At 44.8% G+C, this 19,676-nt stretch overlaps 1 protein-coding gene across 1 annotated transcript; it reads left to right on the top strand.

The window, feature by feature from the left end:
• The first annotated feature begins 11,030 nt into the window (after nt 1–11,030).
• On the top strand, nt 11,031–19,429 carry LOC117351513 (serine protease inhibitor Kazal-type 1-like). Its single transcript, XM_033926862.1, has 4 exons — nt 11,031–11,152; nt 11,666–11,700; nt 15,047–15,156; nt 19,245–19,429. The coding sequence occupies exons 1-4, from the start codon at nt 11,104–11,106 to the stop codon at nt 19,288–19,290; spliced, it is 240 nt and encodes a 79-aa protein (XP_033782753.1). The 5' UTR covers nt 11,031–11,103; the 3' UTR covers nt 19,291–19,429.
• Nucleotides 19,430–19,676: the final 247 nt, after the last annotated feature.

Below are 19,676 nucleotides of genomic sequence, written 5' to 3'. Positions count from 1 at the left end.
GTTCTGTTACTTTCTTCTGCTTTTCCATTAGGGATGTGGGTTATTTGAAGACCCTGGTGAATCACTCTTTCCTTGCCACCCTGGTTTCTAGGGTAATACAAAGCACATAGAGTTCTTCACGGTTCATAGACAATTGCGCGCAAGACAATTGCGCACGGACAAAATCACGCAGACAACTCAGCGCGAGACAACTTAGCGCGAGACAATTGAGCGCAAAGACAACCGAGCGTGAGACATTTGAGCGCAAGACAATTGAGCGCAAATTATTTTCCGAAATATGCACGAGCGGGACAACTGAGCGCAAGACAACTCAGCGCAAGACAACTCAGCGCAAGACAACTCAGCGCCAGCAACTGAGTGCAAGACAACTCAGCGCAAGACAACTCAGCGCCAGCAACTGAGCGCAAGACAACTCAGCGCAAGACAACTCAGCGCAAGACAACTCAGCGCAAGACAACTCAGCGCCAGCAACTGAGTGCAAGACAACTCAGCGCAAGACAACTCAGCGCCAGCAACTGAGCGCAAGACAACTCAGCGCAAGACAACTCAGCGCAAGACAACTCAGCGCAAGACAACTCAGCGCCAGCAACTGAGTGCAAGACAACTCAGCGCAAGACAACTCAGCGCCAGCAACTGAGCGCAAGACAACTCGGCGCATGCAAAACGCAGAGTCAAGGGAATCATACTGAACACGCGTTGACGTGATCACGTGTAACATGACGTGTTAACGTGCTGTACATGCGCGTATCCTTCGATCGGCAAGCGGCCTCTAGTGGAGTGCTGAATTGTCTTGCGCTGAGTTGTCGCTGCGCTCAATTGTCTTGGCGGAGATATCGTTGCGCAATTGTCATTGAGCGCCATTGTCTTAGCGCTGAGTTGTCTGCGCGCGATTGTCTTGCGCGCTTTTGACCTGTCACCATTCTTCACTGCTCTCTCTGGTGGACAATCCTGTGTTTCAGGAGGAATGTACTCTTAAATAAAAACTTAAATTTATAGACCGTCATCATTATGAAAATAAAGCTTGACTCGGTTTACAGTATATAACAGGGCCGGAATCCAGTCGGTTTTTCAGGATTTCCCCAATGAATATGCATGAGATCTATTTGCATGCACTGCTTTCAATGCATATTCATTGGGGAAATCCTGAAAACCCGACTGGATTCCGGCCCTCGAGGACCGGAGTTGCCCACCCCTGGGAATAATGAAGAGGAAAATTTACAATTTGATGAATAACCAAGTTTTTAAATGTTTATGGAAGATCTGAAGAGAATCTAGTTCTCTCAGCCACAAAAGGATATTATTCCATAGTTCAGTTAGTTAGTAGGAGAGAGACTCTTGGCCAACTTGTGCAAAGACCTATAGAGTGAAGGACTTCAGGGCAAGGCCTGAATTTTAGGCATGTATAATCTCCTTCACCAGAGAAATCTGACCAAGTTCTTCGGCTGGGTGACCCGAAAGTTGGATCTTTCAGACAAATCTGGGTAGCCAGAGGGTTAGATCAAGGGAGAGGGCTACTTGTGGTTGAATAGCCTTTGATGCAGTTCTAAATAGATGATTTATAAACAGCACCCTTGGTACAGTAAAAATAAGAACATAAGAATAGCCCTACTGGGTCCAGCCAATGGTCCATCTAGCCCAGTATCCCATCTTCACGGAGGCCCATCCAAGTCACAAGTACCTGGCAAATAGTAGCAGCAATCCATGCCACCGACCCATGTCTGTCTCAACAGCAGACGATGGACTTTTCCTCCAGGAACTTATCCAAACCTTTTTTAAAAGCAGCTACATTAACTGCTCTTACCACATCCTCTGACAACACGTTCCAGAGCATAACTCCTTTCCCCTCCTCCTCCTTCCCACTCCTCCCCCCCACTCCCCTCACTTCTTCCCACTCCACCCCCACTCCTTCCCCCCACTCCCCCACCATACCGCTAGTTCTTTGCCAGCGCGAGCAGCAGCTCCAACCTGCTGCTCACCAACTTCAGCGTTCCTCTCTGACATTACTTCCGGGTCCTGCAACTAGGAAATGATGTCAGAGGGAGAACCGACGCTGGCGTGGGCAGGAAGCTGGAGATGCTGCTTGCGTCAGGGAAGCTAAGCAGGTACGGAGAGGGGAAGAGGCACGTGTGCCTGGCACAGGGGTAGGGAAGGGGCGGAGAAGAGGTGCCCTCACCCTCACTATGCCAGGCAGGATGAAGAGAGAGATCCTGAAATACCAAGAGAAATTAGGGGAGCTATCAAATTTAGAAGAGGAGTTTAGCACTCTAGCGTGTTCATGGATCCTGGGAGAGGGGAAACTCCTTTCAATCCAGCTCTCAGTGAAATGTAGGGCTTGGTACCAGAGAGAAAATGATCGGGGCCACTGGGCAATAGCATATCAATGCAATCAAATGCATTATTTATTTAGTTATTTAGTCAAAAGATTTATATCCCACTTGATGGACCTTCGGTCTGCCCAGTATGGCAATTCTTATGTCCTGGTCATTGGGACAGAGCTTGCAGTGATAGAAGTGCCCTGCTTAGAATATGGCAGTCAAGTTTCTCCACAGTTGCTCCTTCTGACCTTGGGTAAATCACTTCACACTTCCTCGCCTGGTGTACAACTACAGTGAGATTGGAAGTTGACCTGAACAGGACAATAACTGCATATCAGTTGCCTTGAAGGTGAATTTGGAAAAACCAATGATTCAATCTAAAGTCCAAAACTTAAAAAGAATTCCCAATTCCCTCTTAGACTGACGGAGGATCAGCCAAACGTGACCCTGCAATTTCAAGATCAGCAACAGGCGGGTAGGCCTCATTCGTGTACACTGAAGTCTTCTGGTTTTTCTAACTAGCAGCCAATTGCAATAGTCAAATGTTCTCATAAGGATTGCCCAAACCATTTCATCCAGATGACTGAAACTCTAACTAATGTGCAGGCTTTGGCCCTCAGGGTTGTTTGCTTATTCATTACAGCTCAGTAAGAGGCAGGAGGGGTGTTGACGAGGTAGCAGAGACAGTAAACGGCCATACTTCAAATGGCTTCTATCTGATAATTCATGAGAAACTTATCAAACCTTCTGTTTATTTCTAAGTGTTTGATCTTCATTTTCAAAGGTATCAGTTTCAACTTTTTTCTAAGCTGTCATGTAGACTAATTAGTTTCATACAAGGCTCATATATTAACTTTGGGAAATATTCAGTCACTCTTAAGTATGCTCACAACTCATTGTGAAGAATTGTGGTTCAATTAATAGGGGAAAGCTTTGAAAAAGCTTATGTGAGACATGTTGGCTATAATCCACCCCTGACTGTGAAACCGCAAATATTAAATAAATGAATGTTTAAAGAATAATATTTAAAAGATATTAAGAATTCCACTATATGTATAATGGGAATGAATAGGTTTAAAATTTTTTTAATAAACTTGAATAGGAACCAATGACAATTGAGCACTTTAAGCTTAAAGCAATGATAGCTTGAGCTTTAAGTGGTGTCGCGGAGGTTCAATGAAAGAAAACCAGGGTTACTTCTGTACTATGTTGAATGAGTTGTGAGCGTACTTAAGAGACCAAGTGGACCAAGTCAGTCCTCTCAGGATCATTGAGCAGAATCTCTCTGAAGCCAGATGCCTTATCCTGTAGGAAAGTGGAAGCTCTGGGAGAAGATGTCAAGAATATCCCAGAATCCTCTGCAGGGCTCCAAACCATTGTGACAGAAGACAGAGGCCTTGGTTTAACAAAATATACTCTTATACGGATGTTGGAATCAGATTGCAGTATCAGTTTAGCTTACACAAATATCTTAACATAAAAATGGACTTCCAGAGCTTAACATGGATTGCCTTGTACCTGCAGATCTGCAAACCACATTTTAAAGAAAACTACCTGACTCATATTCTGGGAGAGCCGCTATACTCATGTTATCCCTCTCCTAAAGTCACTTAATTGGTTTCCCATTCGTTTCCGTACAATTCAGACTCCTCTTACTGACCTACACTGCCCATCTCTTCAACTGTCAACTCCAGACTCTGTTCCTTCTACCTTGCTGTGCTATATGCTTGCAATAAGCTGCCCAAATCCTTACGGCGGGATCCATCATTGTCAACGTTCAAGGCCCAATTAAAAGCCCACCTCCTCAAGAGTTCTTTCGACTCCTAACTCCTCTCACCTTAACCCTACTGTATATGTTTATGCTTATTAATCATTTGACACCCCACCATTGCACAAGGTCATAGCAGCTTACCATTTGTACATAAATGCAGAGAGAAAGGAATGCCAAAATTAAAAGTGAAGTGCACAACCAAACAAGTAATCAATCACACCTAGTATCCAATATGTTATGTCTGTCCAAGTTAGATTGTAAGCTCTTCTGAGCAGGGACCATCTTTTAAATGTCAAAATATACAGCACTGCATAAGTGATACATGGTAGGAGTATTAGTACCCACAGAAGTCATGTGTCAAGGAGTGTGAACATGCCGAAATATTGCAGCATATTCTTCCTCTTGGCACCTTATTTATCCCCCAAGAGTGAAAGAGGAAGTGAAGTTTTAAAAGGCTCCTTTGATCTGCAAATACGACCTTTAAAAATTGCCCATTAAGGGTGCAATTTCATAAAAGGTTTTTCACATCTGCATGCATAAAATCCCTCTTATAAAGTTACACTCTGCATACAAGTACGTGTCTTTGGGGAAGCACTTTGGTTCTAATGTGGACACAGTACATAATACAATTCAGAACATAAGCGTCGCCTCTGCTGAGTCAGACCATGGGACCATCTCGCCCAGCAGTCCACACCTGCGGTGGCCCCCCAGGTCCATGACCTGTAAGTGATCTTTTACCTAAAAAATTTAATTTCCTCGTTATTTAATATCCTGTATAGAACCATCTAACTTTACCCTTCAATCATCCAATCCCTTTTTGAAACCCAAAATCGTACTCTGTCCTACCACCTCCTCTGGAAGCGCATTCCAGGCATCCACCAGCCTTTGAGTGAAGAAGAACTTCCTAGCGTTTGTTCTTTCAGGTTTTTTGAATGCCCTCTTGTTTTCGTTGCCCCCGCTAGTCTGAAGAATCTGTCCCTCTCCACCTTCTCTATCCCCTTCAAGATCTTATAAGTTTCTATCATGTCCCCTCTAAGTCTCCCCTTTTCCAGGAAAAAGAGCCCCAGCTTCTCTAGCCTTTCCGCAAATGGAAGGTTTTCCATACCCTTTATCGTGATACCTTTTTTGATAATGCCCAACATTCTGTTCGCCTTCTTCGAGGCCGTTGCGCATTGTGCCGCCGGCTTCAGTGTTTTATCCACCAAAACCCCCAAGTCCTTTTCTAGGTTGCCTTCCCACAGTACCATCCCCCCCCATCGTGCAGTTATACATCGGGTTTCCTTTCCCTATGTGCAAAACTTAAAATTTAAAGAAGAACATTTGGACACACTAGTTATGGAACTTTGTCTGGTTAGTCACAAAAAAATCTGGGCTTCCTGCAGAGGAGGAACATTTTATTAGGGAGTGAGGTTTCTTTTGATCATTTCTTAAACCCCCTCCCCCCCGCCCTCCCCGTCCCCTTATACAAAAGCATAGGATGGTTATTAGCACCAGCCACAGAGGTAACAGCTCCGACATTCATAGGAATTCTACCACTGCAGCCAGCGCTAAAAACCGCACCAAATGTTAACCTCCTCACCATTCCATCTTTAAAGCATAAGCTTTATTTATTTATTTAAAAATGTATATACCACATATAGCTTTGCGGTTTCCCTTTTGTTTTTTTGCCCTGCATTGGGTATGAGCGCTAGCAGCTTTCCATGCTGTTTCCAGCTTTTGTTCAGTTGTTATCCATCAGGTTGTTTTGTTTTGACCCAAGCTAGGACCCCTGAGGATGGAGTGTTTCTTCGAAACATGGACCGTGTCGGGTCTGGTCTTAGTCCTTTTGGAAACAAACTGCTTCATATTTCCTTCTTCATGATTGTTCATTAAAGACTTGGCGTCCTTTACATCATCACTGCAGTTTCTGCTTTAATTAGGAAACATCATTCCTAGCAATCACACACACCCCTTTTACAAAACTGCGGTGAAGAATTCCTGCAGGTTATGAGTAGCCTATGTGTATTTCAAGATGGATATTGCTTCTTAAGTGGAGTTTTTCAAGGTCTAGGCCTTGATTTAAGCAGCCTCAAAGAATTGACATTCATGCCGTTATACAGCTGCTTTTTTCTCCAGTTGTTAATGTTGCAATACTGTATAATGGCTATTTTGTTCCTGTAGGACTTTTTTCAACACTTATTTTGTTAGGTTTCAAGATTTTTGTTCTGTTGGAATCCCCTTTCGATAGTGGGGCTTTGCTCATATTACCCATACCATCAGGGGTGTCTACCCTATCACAGATTTTGGTATCTTCTACAAAAAGGCAACCCTTCAGCAACATCACTTGCAAAAAATGTTTAAAAGAACAGGCCCAAGAGCCAAACCTTGAGGCACACCACTGGTAGCATCCCTTTGCTCAGACTGAGCCCCACTGCCCACTACCCTCTGTCAACTTGCACTCAACCAGTTCCTAACAGGGCTAGATTCTCATAACTTTGTGGTAAAAACCGATGGGCCTAAGTTGCAGCTGTTGTAGCGATTTCAAAAAGGCGAGTCATTCTCAAAAAACTGTGCATGCAAATGAGGCTGGCAAACAGTAGTGAAGGTTCTCTAAATTTATAGGAGATGAGTCGTCGGTGATAGCAATCGACACTGTGCAGAATAAACCATGAAAGAGAAGTCAATGTGTGCATGTGCCAGGAAAAGCAATGCTGTAAGCACACATATCACGTACCAGAGCTATTGGATGAAGGGGAGGGGAGATAACATATAAAATTGCTCTTTTAGCCTTTAAAACGATACAAACACATGTCCCAGCATTCATTGACAGACTTCTAATTCCATATGACTCCCCCAGGGCCCTTAGATCAGGGGTGCCCAATAGGTCGATCGCGATCGACCGGTAGCTCACCAAGGCAAAGTGAATCGATCATCCAGGACTCACTTTGCCTTGGCGATCTATCGGGCCGATCAATCTTCCTCTCCCCGACGACAATTCTGCCGTCGGAGAGGAAGTTTAGGCCAGCCAATCGCTGCCTGGCTGGGCGGAACTTCCTCTCCGACGGCAGAATTGACGTCGGGGAGAGGAAGATTGATCGGCCCGAAGCAGAGAGAGCATGGGCCGTCGTCGGCGTTATCCATTGGTGGCGTTTGGGCCCTGTTCCCCGATAGCAGCGACAGTGGCAGTGGCTTGGGGAAGGGCAGGGAGAAAGAAAGAAAGGGGGCAGGCAGGGAATCAGAAGGAAAGAAGAGAAACAGAAAAAAAGAAAGGGGGCATGAAGAGAGAAAGAAAGAAAGAAAGGTCAGGGAGAGAGGAAGAAAAAGTTGGGGGAGGGAATGAGGTGTGGAGGAGAGGACGCATACAGGCTGAAAGAAAGATTGGATGCACAGTCAGAAGAAGAAAGTGCAACCAGAGACTCATGAAATCACCAGACAAGGTAGGAAAAATGATTTTATTTTAAATTTAGTGATCAAAATGTGTCTGAATTTATATCTGCTGTCTATATTTTACAATATGGTCCCCTTTTACTAAACCGCAATAGTGGTTTTTAGCGCAGGGAGCCTATGAGCGTCGAGAGCAGCGCTGGGCATTCAGCGCAGCTCCCTGCGCTAAAAACTGCTATCGTAGTTTAATAAAAAGGGAGGGGGTGGGTATTTGTCTATTTTGTATGGTTGTTACTGAGGTGACAGTGCTTTGACCTCTTTGAAAAACCCCCGGAATAGGAATGATAATTAACAATTCTATGCGTACAGTGTGCGTTGTGTTTTTTAAAAATTTTATTGTTGGTAGATCATTTTGACTTGGTCATTTTAAAAGTAGCTCGCGAGTCAAAAAAGTGTGGGCACCCCTGCCTTAGATCAACTTCTCAATACACTCTTAATGTCCCATCCCTAAGGATAATAGTACTCGCCGCGGCTCAATCTTCTCAGTAACAGCTCCTATGATCTGGAATTCTCTTCCTATATAGATAAGATCCGAACACAATTTACAGAAGTTTAAAAGATGCCATTAACTGATCATTCGATTTAAGTCCAGCAACTCTTAACCTTCCCCCCCCTATTCTACTTCCCTTTTATGTACCTTTTCTTGATAAATATTGTAGTTCTCCCCCCTTTCCATGGTTTTAATAGTTAAGTGCGTTATAAACTGTCTGTCTTTTTCTACCCTTGTAAATGTCTTAATTATTATTGTACAACGATTAGTATCTTAGGATAAGCGTTTAATCAAATACATGAATAAACTTGAAACTTGAGATGAAACGTTGGTTTTCAACAAGCGAATATAAGACACACCTTTTCTCCCCCAAAACTACTATAATTCATGTAAATCTTGTAATTTAACATAAGAAGAGCCTTACTGGGTCAGACCAAAGGTCCATCAAGCCCAGTAGCCCGTTCTCACAGTGGCCAATCCAGGTCACTAGTAGCAATATTCCAGCATTTCAAAGAATAGCAAGATTCCGGAACCCCAATCAGAGCAACATTCTGAAGCTGTGATGTCATAATGCCTCATTCCACAGTGCCTCAGAGCCAACCTCAGCAGTGATGTCACAATGGCTTAGTTGTTCTATACTTGGCTCATGTAAGAATAGCCATACTGGATCAGACCAAAGGTCCATCAAGCCCAGTAGCCCGTTCTCACAGTGGCCAATCCAGGTCACTAGTAGCAATATTCCAGCATTTCAAAGAATAGCAAGATTCCGGAACCCCAATCAGAGCAACATTCTGAAGCTGTGATGTCATAATGCCTCATTCCACAGTGCCTCAGAGCCAACCTCAGCAGTGATGTCACAATGGCTTAGTTGTTCTATACTTGGCTCATGTAAGAATAGCCATACTGGGTCAGACCAAAGGTCCATCAAGCCCAGTAGCCCGTTCTCACAGTGGCCAATCCAGGTCACTAGTAGCAATATTCCAGCATTTCAAAGAATAGCAAGATTCCGGAACCCCAATCAGAGCAACATTCTGAAGCTGTGATGTCATAATGCCTCATTCCACAGTGCCTCAGAGCCAACCTCAGCAGTGATGTCACAATGGCTTAGTTGTTCTATACTTGGCTCATGTAAGAATAGCCATACTGGATCAGACCAAAGGTCCATCAAGCCCAGTAGCCCGTTCTCACGGTGGCCAATCCAGGTCACTAGTAGCAATATTCCAGCATTTCAAAGAATAGCAAGATTCCGGAACCCCAATCAGAGCAACATTCTGAAGCTGTGATGTCATAATGCCTCATTCCACAGTGCCTCAGAGCCAACCTCAGCAGTGATGTCACAATGGCTTAGTTGTTCTATACTTGGCTCATGTAAGAATAGCCATACTGGATCAGACCAAAGGTCCATCAAGCCCAGTAGCCCGTTCTCACAGTGGCCAATCCAGGTCACTAGTAGCAATATTCCAGCATTTCAAAGAATAGCAAGATTCCGGAACCCCAATCAGAGCAACATTCTGAAGCTGTGATGTCATAATGCCTCATTCCACAGTGCCTCAGAGCCAACCTCAGCAGTGATGTCACAATGGCTTAGTTGTTCTATACTTGGCTCATGTAAGAATAGCCATACTGGATCAGACCAAAGGTCCATCAAGCCCAGTAGCCCGTTCTCACGGTGGCCAATCCAGATCACTAGTACCTAGCAAACCCAAAATTTATTTTTAATATTAAATGTTATCATGAACCACAGCCAGAAACACATAAGACAGGGCTATAATACACATGCCAAGAAGCGTACTTTTGTTGTCGTTGTCCCCCCCAAGACTATAATTTATATGAATCATTTAATTTTTATTTTGATTCATTAGCTACAGTCAAAATGCGTGCCAGAGATGTGCTTTTCACAGTACTAGCACCCCCAAACCAGTTGCTAATTTTTGCTCACCAAAAGCCAACGCCACACTTGGAGAATCACTCAATGATGTTGAAGAATCCACTGGAGTGCTCATTTAAATATTGATAAGCCCATTTGCATGGCGGTGGCGGAGAGTGACAGGAAGCTCAGCAAAGACCACAGAAGGCCGTTTTGTGAATCCGCCGCTACAATACATGTGCGCTACACTGGCTGGAACTGGTTTAGCAACCACATTAAAGGCAACCTTAAGATTTGAGAATCATTTCTGCTGTACAGGGCCATGGTGCGCCCACACCTGGAATACTGCATCCAACATTAGTTGCCGTACATGAAAAAGGACATAGTACTACTCGAAAGGGTCCAGAGAAGACCGACAAAAATGGTTAAGGGACTGGAGGAGTTGCCGTACAACTGGGCCTCTTCTCCCTTGAAAAGAGGAGACTGAGAGGGGACATGATCAAAACATTCAAGATACTGAAGGGAATAGACTTAGTAGATAGAGACAGGTTGTTCACTCTGTCCAAGGTAGGGAGAACGAGAGGACACTCTCTAAAGTTAAAAGGGGATCGATTCCGTACAAACGTCAGAAAGTTCTTCTTCAGCCAGAGAGTTGTGGAAAACTGGAACGCTCTTCCGGAGGCTGTTATAGGGGGAAACACCCTTCAGGGATTCAAGACAAGGTTAGACAAGTTCCTGCTGAACCAGAACGTACACAGGTAAGGCTAGACTCAGTTAAGGCACTGGTCTTTGACCTAAGGGTCGCCGCGTGAGCGGACTGCTGGGCACAATGGACCACTGGTCTGACCCAGCAGCGGCAAGTCTTATGTTCTTATGGTCCTTGGTCTGTCTCTTTCTGATGACTGAGGATTAAGACCAGTCGGTTATAGCTGCTTTACTGCGCCTTGGGTGAATCTCTTCTTAAAGTTGGTTAATAAATCGCAATAAATAAGTAACTAAGACTTTTACAGCTCCTTTGTAAATGCATTCATCGATCCTGCTAGCTTGATCTGTGACTCATTCAACATCTGGTAAATAGACTTGGCATAGCAGGTGGGGCATGTGGCATGTTTCTGTTAATCATTAACTTGGGGAGGATGATATTAGAGAGACAAAGCACTTAATGCAAGATATATATATCCGTGAACCCAAGGACCTTCAGCATTGCTGTACAGAGAGAACATTAAGGAGAAAAGCCATGAGGGCTCTGGGATCGTTGCTGTTTCTGCTCATTTGCCTCTTCCCTGGTAAGAAATCGTGGCTAGAGACTTTCAGTCCTGTTGCAGCTGTTGAGATCCCAGCACAATGCTCAGACGTGGACCGTGAGGGGGTTTCTTTGCTGAGAACAGACTTAGCAGCAAACTGTGCTCTTGCTGTCTTCTTGCACGCACACATCAGCTTTAGCAAGTTTAAAAAGAGGCAACGGTCTCCACCACCGACTTGAACGGGGCGGCATTACAGTGCCATTGCTGCCAGCATTGGTATTGGATTAACTCACTCGCGGGGATCGGTTCTTTTCCAATCACATGCCGGGAAAGGTCATCTTAGTTTCTCTGTTTATTCTGTCTGTCTGGCCAATGAGCATTGCTTGTTATTGTCCATGAAATGAAGACTCCGTTGCATTTAAGTGTGTCTGCGTCTACTCCAGTGTGACCCCCATTTCATGCCCTCATTACTTTCCTCTCCACCAGCAGTCAGTCCCAGAGAATAAGAGTCTGGCATTGCAATGACCCTTAACAGCTATATTTTGTCTGTTTTAGGATATTTTGGAGCAGACGCTGATGAAGGGCGAGAGGTAAATCCCATATGTGATTCTAAGGTGGGGATTACAGGTAGTAGAACTGGATCCAGGACTTGACTAATATTTTTCCAAGTAGAGCATCAGAAACTGGAGAATTGATAGTGGAGCCAGACACTTGCCTCTAAGCAAAAAAAAGTGGGATGGGGAGGGATGGTAAACCGACTGTAATCCAAAGCCACAATTAAACCCTTTCTTAAAAAGAACACAAAGACTGAAGACCAAGCCATCCATTCAAAGGAAGATGGACATCTTTGCATTTCAATGCAACTCATGGCTTTCTGCTAAACATAGAGGGGGAAATTCTAGGCCCTACCAGAGTCTACGTTAAGTAAGAAATGTCATTTAAAATGGCAAAAATGGCACTGTAACAGCGCCTACTGGTGCCCAAATAATACACGTGCTTTAGGGCGCCAAACTCCACTAAGGGCGTAGCTATCGCTGGAAGTGGCGTTAGGTGGCCTTGAGCACTGACATAGATGCGATTCACGGCTTAGATGGGCGCCGGAAATGTAGGCTTAGAAAAACATGGCTGTTGCATGACTGACACACGATCGGCGGCTGCTTTTCAGGTGTCCGCCGATATTGGCTCCCTGTAGAGAATCCTGGCCATAACGCTCTCATGCATCGATTTTCCACAGCACTGGCTGCACAATGCCAGGGAAATGCTATCTTATTTCCAAGGCATTAGGCCATGAGAGCTGAGGCAGATTGATGGTGGAGAGCAGCAAACTTCAGCCTCTTGAAATGAAACCTCACAGCTAGTAAACCTAGTATTACATGTGTGCATACATAGGACAATTGATTTGATATAACATAAGAACATAAGAAGTTGCCTCCGCTGAGGCAGACCAGAGTTCCATCTTGCCCAGCGGTCCGCTCCCGCTACGTGCCTAAACAGTGGTCCTTGACTAATTTTATAACTTACCTCTAATCCTATCCCTATAACCTACCTCTACTCCTATCTGTACCCCTCAATCCCTTTGTCCTCCAGGTATCTATCCAAACCTTCTTTGAAGCCCTTAAGCGTGCTCCTGCTTATCACATCCTCCGGTAGCGCGTTCCATGTTTCCACCACCCTTTGGGTGAAAAAGAACTTCCTGGCATTTGTTCTAAACCTTTCCCCTTTCAATTTCTCTGAGTTCCCCCTTGTACTTGTGGTCCCCCATAATTTGAAAAATCTATCCCTGTCTACTTTTTCTATGCCCTTCATGATCTTGAAGGTTTCTATCATGTCTCCTCTGAGTCATCGCTTTTCCAGCGAGAAAAGCCCCAGCTTTTTCAGTCTGTCCGTGTATGAGAGGTCCCCCATACCCTTTATTAGCTTAGTTGCTCTTCTCTGGACTCTCTCAAGTACTGCCATGTCCTTCTTGAGGTACGGCGACCAGTACTGGACACAGTACTCCAGGTGCGGCCGCACCAATGCACGATACAGTGGCAGAATGACTTCCTTTGTCCTGGTCGTGATACCCTTCTTAATGATACCCAATATTTTGTTTGCTTTCCTTGAGGCTGTGCGCACTGCGCCGACGCCTTTAATGTTGTGTCTACCATCACTCCAAGGTCTCTTTCAAGGTTGCTCACCCCTAGCGGTGATGCCCCCATTTTGTAAGTGAACATCGGGTTCTTTTTCCCCACATGCATGACCTTGCATTTCCCTATGTTGAAGCTCATTTGCCACTTTTTGATCCACTCTTCCAGCGTTGTCAGATCTTTTTGGAGATCTTCGCAGTCCTCCATGTTTTTGACCCTGCTGTATAGTTTGGTGTCATCCGCAAATTTAATAACCTCACATTTTGTTCCTGCTTCCAGGTCGTCAATAAATATATTGAACAGGAGCGGTCCCAGCACCGACCCCTGTGGAACTCCGCTCGTGACCCATTGCCAGTCTGAGTAATGACCCTTTACTGCAACCCTCTGTTTCCTATCCACCAGCCAGTTTTTGATCCATCGGTGGACCTCCCCTTGCACCCCGTGATTCCATAGCTTCCTTAGCAGTCTTTTGTGTGGTACCTTGTCGAAGGCATATAAGTAGGATGATGATTTATTGGCATACCCATGCCCGTATTAATAACTCTGTAATGCCACCACAGAGCTCCGTGTATTGTAACACCTCACTACTCCTTATGGTAACATCTGTACAGAAGCTAATTTATCATAACACCTTTACAGAAGCTCAAGTAGTGTAGTGCCTTTGGAGAGGCTCTGACTTGACTCCCCAGTCATTAATAGCAGTATAGAAGCTCTCAATAATAATAAATACCTAGCGGATGATTATACGGGAGAGTGGCAGAGGTGAGCACCACGTATGTTAGCGGTATTTATATGCTGTGACCAGCGTAGTTTACAGTCTAAAAACACTGACCCTTCTCCAAAGATCGCACAGGCTCAGTAGGTACCTGAGGAAATCAAAGACAAGGTCACATGGAATATTGAGAGGACAGACAGGATTTGAACCCACTGTCCATAACTTCCTATAGATTACAGTAATGTACATGTTTTATGTTTGCTATTTTTCAAATGCATTTTTCCAAAAAAACCATACTTTGTTATTGATAAACATTTGTAATTAGCCAATACCTGAGGCTGAAATTTTGCAGGATATTCCTCCATCTCTTGCCATAACTATATCCGCCTACCCCACTTTTGGTACCTGTGGGGAGGGATTTCTTAAGGAAACTCCTCTCAGGAGCAACAGACCAAGTCTGAGAAACACAGATCTTTTCTCTTTGGACTTCAAGTTTCTCCTTATTTAATACAATACCTTGCAGACAAGTCATCCTGCTGGTTTACTTTAAAAAACACACACAGAAAATTAAGGAAGAATAAATTAAAGACAAGCCAGATGTTTTGCCAGCTTTTGTCTTCAGCTGTCAGACAGACTGGTGAGTTTATGACTTCCAGTCAGATCTGATTGGCTGGAGACTGGATCTAGCATATAAATGTCAAAATGTACCGACTTTCAGCCCTATTTAAGTGATAAATAGTAGGAGCAGCATAAGGTTTAGGGCTTAATCCTTCTCAAGTATGTGAGATATTTATTTATTTAATTAATTCCATTTATATCTTGTCCTCCCCAAGGAGCGGGGTATAAAAACGTTTGGATAATTTCCTAATAGAGAAGTCCATAGTCCATTATTGAGATGACTTGGGAAAATCCACTGCTTATTCCTAGGATAAGCAGCATAAAATCTGTCTTGCTACTTGGAATCAAGCTAGGTCCTTGGGATCTGGGTTGGCCACTGATGGAAATAAGGTACCACTGGGCTTGATAGACCTTCGGTCTGTTCCAGTACATCAATTCTTATGTTCTTAGCTGTGAAACCTCTCATTTCCTCTACAGGCCAACTGTGAGAAGTTCCCAAGGGTGGGCTGCCCAAAGATCTACTCTCCAGTGTGTGGCACAGATGGCATAGTCTACGATAACGAATGTTTAATCTGCCACAAGAACCGGTGAGTATGGCTTATCACTGTATTAAAGCAACAGAACTCTCCATGTGGCGTGGCGTGGCGCGTTATGTTACGTTATGTGCAATCAGATATCCTCATTAATCAGAGTTCCAGGTGGGTTACCAGCAGCAATTTGATACAAAGAATTATACATGCAATAGAAAGTTATCAAATTGTTATCAAATTATACATACAGTCTGAGGTAATATCATAAATGGCAGCCGTTTGGGGTGACTGAGGACCAGAAGCACAAAGCTCCAACACTAGGGTTACCGGATTTTCCTTTTGGAAAATCAAGACCCCCCCCTAGCCCCGCCTCCAGGCACACCTAATTCCACCCATCCCCACCCTAATCCCACCCCCAAGCCCCACCCTCACTGCTTCCTTTTGTCCACGCATGCATGGACTTCCTCCCTGCCCCAAACAGCTTTTGAAAACCCGGACAAAGTGTCGGCTTTTGAAAAGTCATCCAGACTCCCGGAGGACGTGACCAGGGAAATCCAGATGTCTGGGAACCCTATCCAAGACCACAGTAAAACATAACATGGTGGGAGTGATTTTTCTTCTACTAGCAATGCTTAACACAGTAGCACATAGGCATCGGAACGAGGGGAGAGGGCACAGGGGCCATGGCCTCCCCCCCAAATTGCCACTAACATCATAACAAGGCCCACCAGCAATCCTGTAGGGAAAGAAACACTTCTTGCGAGACTTGAAGCGACACCTTGCTACAGGCCAGCGTGCCTGCTGGTCGGCAATCTCTGTCGCGTTCCTTTGCCAATGTCTGCTCCTCTCTGCTCCCCCCCCCCCCCCCGCTTCATGTCTACCTTTAATTTTTCATAAAAGTGCAGCGCCGCCCTGACGCCGGCCCCAGCGTCTTCTCTCCACTGCGGCCTGCCCTAGCAGAAACAGGAAATTATCAGAGAGGGTGGGCCACAGTGGAGAGAAGACGCCGGGGCCGGCAGCTGGGCGGATACTGTGCTTTTATAAGAAATTAAAGGTACAGACACGCAGCGGGAAGTGGGAGATGGGAAGAAAGATATCGGTGAGGGAACGCAGCAATGAGCGTTGACCAGCAAGAATGCTGGCCGGTAGCAAGGTGCCTCTTCCACAGGAGTGCCCTAGAAATAAGGCCCCGCCCAAGACATTTCAGTGAGTAATGTTAGAAAGGACTTGGGCAAGCAGAGCAGGCTCTTATTAAATTGTCTGGGACTTTATGTAACAGAACAGCCCAAGGAGTTGGACAGGTATTCCCAGGGGTGCAGTCGGCACACACGCATATGTTGTATTGTATATGCCAGCAGATGTGGTACATTCACACAATTACAGTTGACTTGGAGCACATGTCAAAGTGTGTGTCTCCTTTCTCTAGGGTCATTTTAAAAATGCACCTTCTTGTCTATGACTCCCTGTTATAAAGATCCTCTCGTAGTGTTGTACACCCAGGCTACATTGTTCTCCCTTCCTTCCCCCACAAAGAAAGGGAAGATTCTGGGGAGCAGAGAGATAGGGGGAGGGAGGGAATCCTTTCAGGAATTCAGGAGCAGTGGTGTAGGGGTACTTGTAAGCCTGCCAGAATCGGGGAGACGGGCTGGAGGTTTCTGATCTCACCTTGCATAGAATGATGCGAGACATCTGTCTCTGCTTGATGTGGAGATGGTGAGAGCTGTCGCAGGTGTTCAGCCTCCAATAACCTTGGAACGTTTCATCTCTGCTCGGTTCCACGTTGCTGAGCAGATAACCTTTAATACGCATTTAGATACTGTGTCTTACATTTCTTATTCTACTGGAAAGAAAAACATGCTAGGCAGCTGGATTCCTACCTCACAGTGCAATGAGCAAGTGTGCACATGACACACACACACTCGTGCGCAGCTGACATGGTGCTTGCTGTGACTCCACCCACAATAGAAAGCCATGTGTGACCCACCCAGACTGCAAAAACCCAGGTATACTGTATAAGAAGAAGCAGAGAAAACCAAAGGTAGATAAAGACCCTATGATCCATCTAGTCTGCCTAACCATGCCTTGTCTGACAAGACCTGCCTCTAGTGAATCCTTATTGTCTCGGGTTCTGTAATCCAGAAACGTCTCTGTTTTAAAAGCGTTTCTATTAATTTGCTTACCACAGAAGTCAGACTTACCGGCCTCTAGTTCCCTACTTCTTCCTTACTTCCACTTTTGTGGAGAGGGACCACATCTGCCTTTCTCCAATCCTCTAGTGCCACTCCCAATTTTAGAGAAGCATTGAAAAGTCTGGCCAGTGGAGCCACCAGAACTTCCCTAAGTTCCTTCAGTACACTGTGTCAGGGAGAATGCTGACATGCTAGAAGAAACCTTGCAGTGCTCTAAAACTATTCCTAAACCTACTCCTAGAAGTAGGCAGTTTAGGGAAACTGCCCTGCAGAATTTATCCCCAGAGAAAGGCAGCCCAAAAGTGACCCGATTTATACTTTCCTAGTTCTGGTGTAGGGAATGCTACAGGCAAAGAACTACAACTACCAGGAGGCACCAGGCCAGTGATAGCAAAACCTACAATCAGCTCTGCTGGGGGCAGGGCTAGTCAACAGAGAAGTTATCCAGGCTCATTAGCAAAGCACAGGTGTTTCTAGAGACAATCAGCACAAGGCTAGAAAAAAGGGTGTGGTTTCTAGGCCAGAGAGGCAGCCACCAACCTTCAGCCTGCCTGAACCCTTGATAACAGGCAGACTAGTGCAAACCAGGAGTCAGAAGCCAGCATTTTTCACAGGAAACAGGGAGAAAATCTCAGGACTGAATCTTATAAGCAATCTTCTGAAGGAAACACTGTTTTGGATGTAGAAATGCCAGAAGAAATGTATATAAGTGATTATGAAATGGAACCTATAGAATCCTGTTTGCCTGCAGCCAAGCTTACTGATTAAAAGCTTGGGGAAATCATATGCTGTTTCTGGGAAGGTGGAATTGCCTCACAATCCCTATTAACAGAAGGGGTAGATAATCCCTGCTTCTGATTAAATTGAAGCTAACAGAAGAGTTAGAATAATTGTGTCCTGAAATTGCAGAAACACAGAAGTACTGTAAAAGAACCGAGCTGAGCAGTCCCAGCTGGTTCCAGGACTTTTATACTGGAAGTTTAGTCTTTTCTTTTTGTGATAAGGACTGGCAGAGCATAGTTTGCTGAAAGCACATGCTTGGTGGAAAATTGCCAGACTGTGGAGCCTGGTTGGGATAACAAGCTGTTTAGCCCCAGAGCAAGTCTGTGGCTTGTTTTGTTTTTCTTTCACCAAAGTATAAGTCAGAAAATAAAGACACAGTAATTCACACGAAATACCTTTTTATTTGATGCAGACACCCCTCTTCCCTCATTCAACCGCTTGGCTGAGGCTTGAATGACCCAGGTCAGGACTCTGGCTAATCCAGACCAGGTCTTACCCGGTCACAACCCGCAGATGTATACCATCTGGCCCCACTGCTTTGCCCACCTTTAGCTTAGCTTCTCACAAGTACAATCCTCTGAAAATTGCTCAGATGCTACAAATATCCCCAGTTTTTCCTGTGTCCCTACTCCGACTTGCAGGGCACACTGGTGTGTTAAATCGCTCTGACTATCAGGCCCTATATTTCTAATATGCCCAGCATAACTATTTATGTTGGTCTATCTGAATATAAATGTTTATGTGCCCATTGTGGTCTCATTGGTACATTAGACAAGATGCCCCCTGTAACCGGACCATAAATGTCATTTCTTCATGTATTTTAGGGATGAGCTGTCTTTGCATGTCATTAAAATCCAAAACAACAGCAGAAAAACTATGAAAATATGTGTGTTTGTTTGCTGATACTAGGCTGCACTCTTTCAAAACAGGATGTTCTATTTGGAAAAAGGTTCCCTTCGTCTGAAACACTGTCAGCTCTTTTCCCAATACTGAGTCATTGTCCATGAACGAACACTGCACACGCATGTGGTATCAGGAAAGGGGTGTACACTGTTTCAGAAAGAATGGGGGTTTGGCAACTGCTCCCCACCTTCAAATTGGGGATTGTGCCACATTGGGGGTGCTTCCAAACTACCCTAACGAATAATTATACAATTTGATTCTCTCTAACAGGGAAAAGAACCTTCACATTCGCATCAGGAAGGAGGGAAAGTGCTGACTCGTCACTGAGACACCACAGCCACTCTTGTTTCCAATGAGCAACCAGAGCACTTCTGCCCTCTACTGTCTGCCAGCCTCACTGCGGTTCTTTCATTTCTTTTCACTTTTAATAAAGTGACCTGCATTGCCAATATTCATTCACTTGTTCTATGTGAAACTGGTGCTTGGTGGGAGCTTCCAAATCTGGGGGTCCTGGCAGCAGGATTCGTAGACAAATGGTCAAATAGCTCTGGTAGTGGACCAAGCCTAAGGTAATTCTTCCATTGGTTGATTACGCCCTTCTCCAGCATGTCAGGAAAATATCTCTCTTCTCTGACCAATTTGAATAATTACTGGAACAGTTGGAACCTCTTCTCTGATGAGTGAGCAGTATATAAGATAAAT

This window comes from Geotrypetes seraphini, chromosome 18 (genome assembly GCF_902459505.1).
Source record: "Geotrypetes seraphini chromosome 18, aGeoSer1.1, whole genome shotgun sequence".
In the NCBI taxonomy this organism is placed as follows: domain Eukaryota; kingdom Metazoa; phylum Chordata; class Amphibia; order Gymnophiona; family Dermophiidae; genus Geotrypetes; species Geotrypetes seraphini.
Note: the sequence above shows the minus strand (reverse complement) of the source record. Positions and strands in the feature narration are given on the sequence as shown.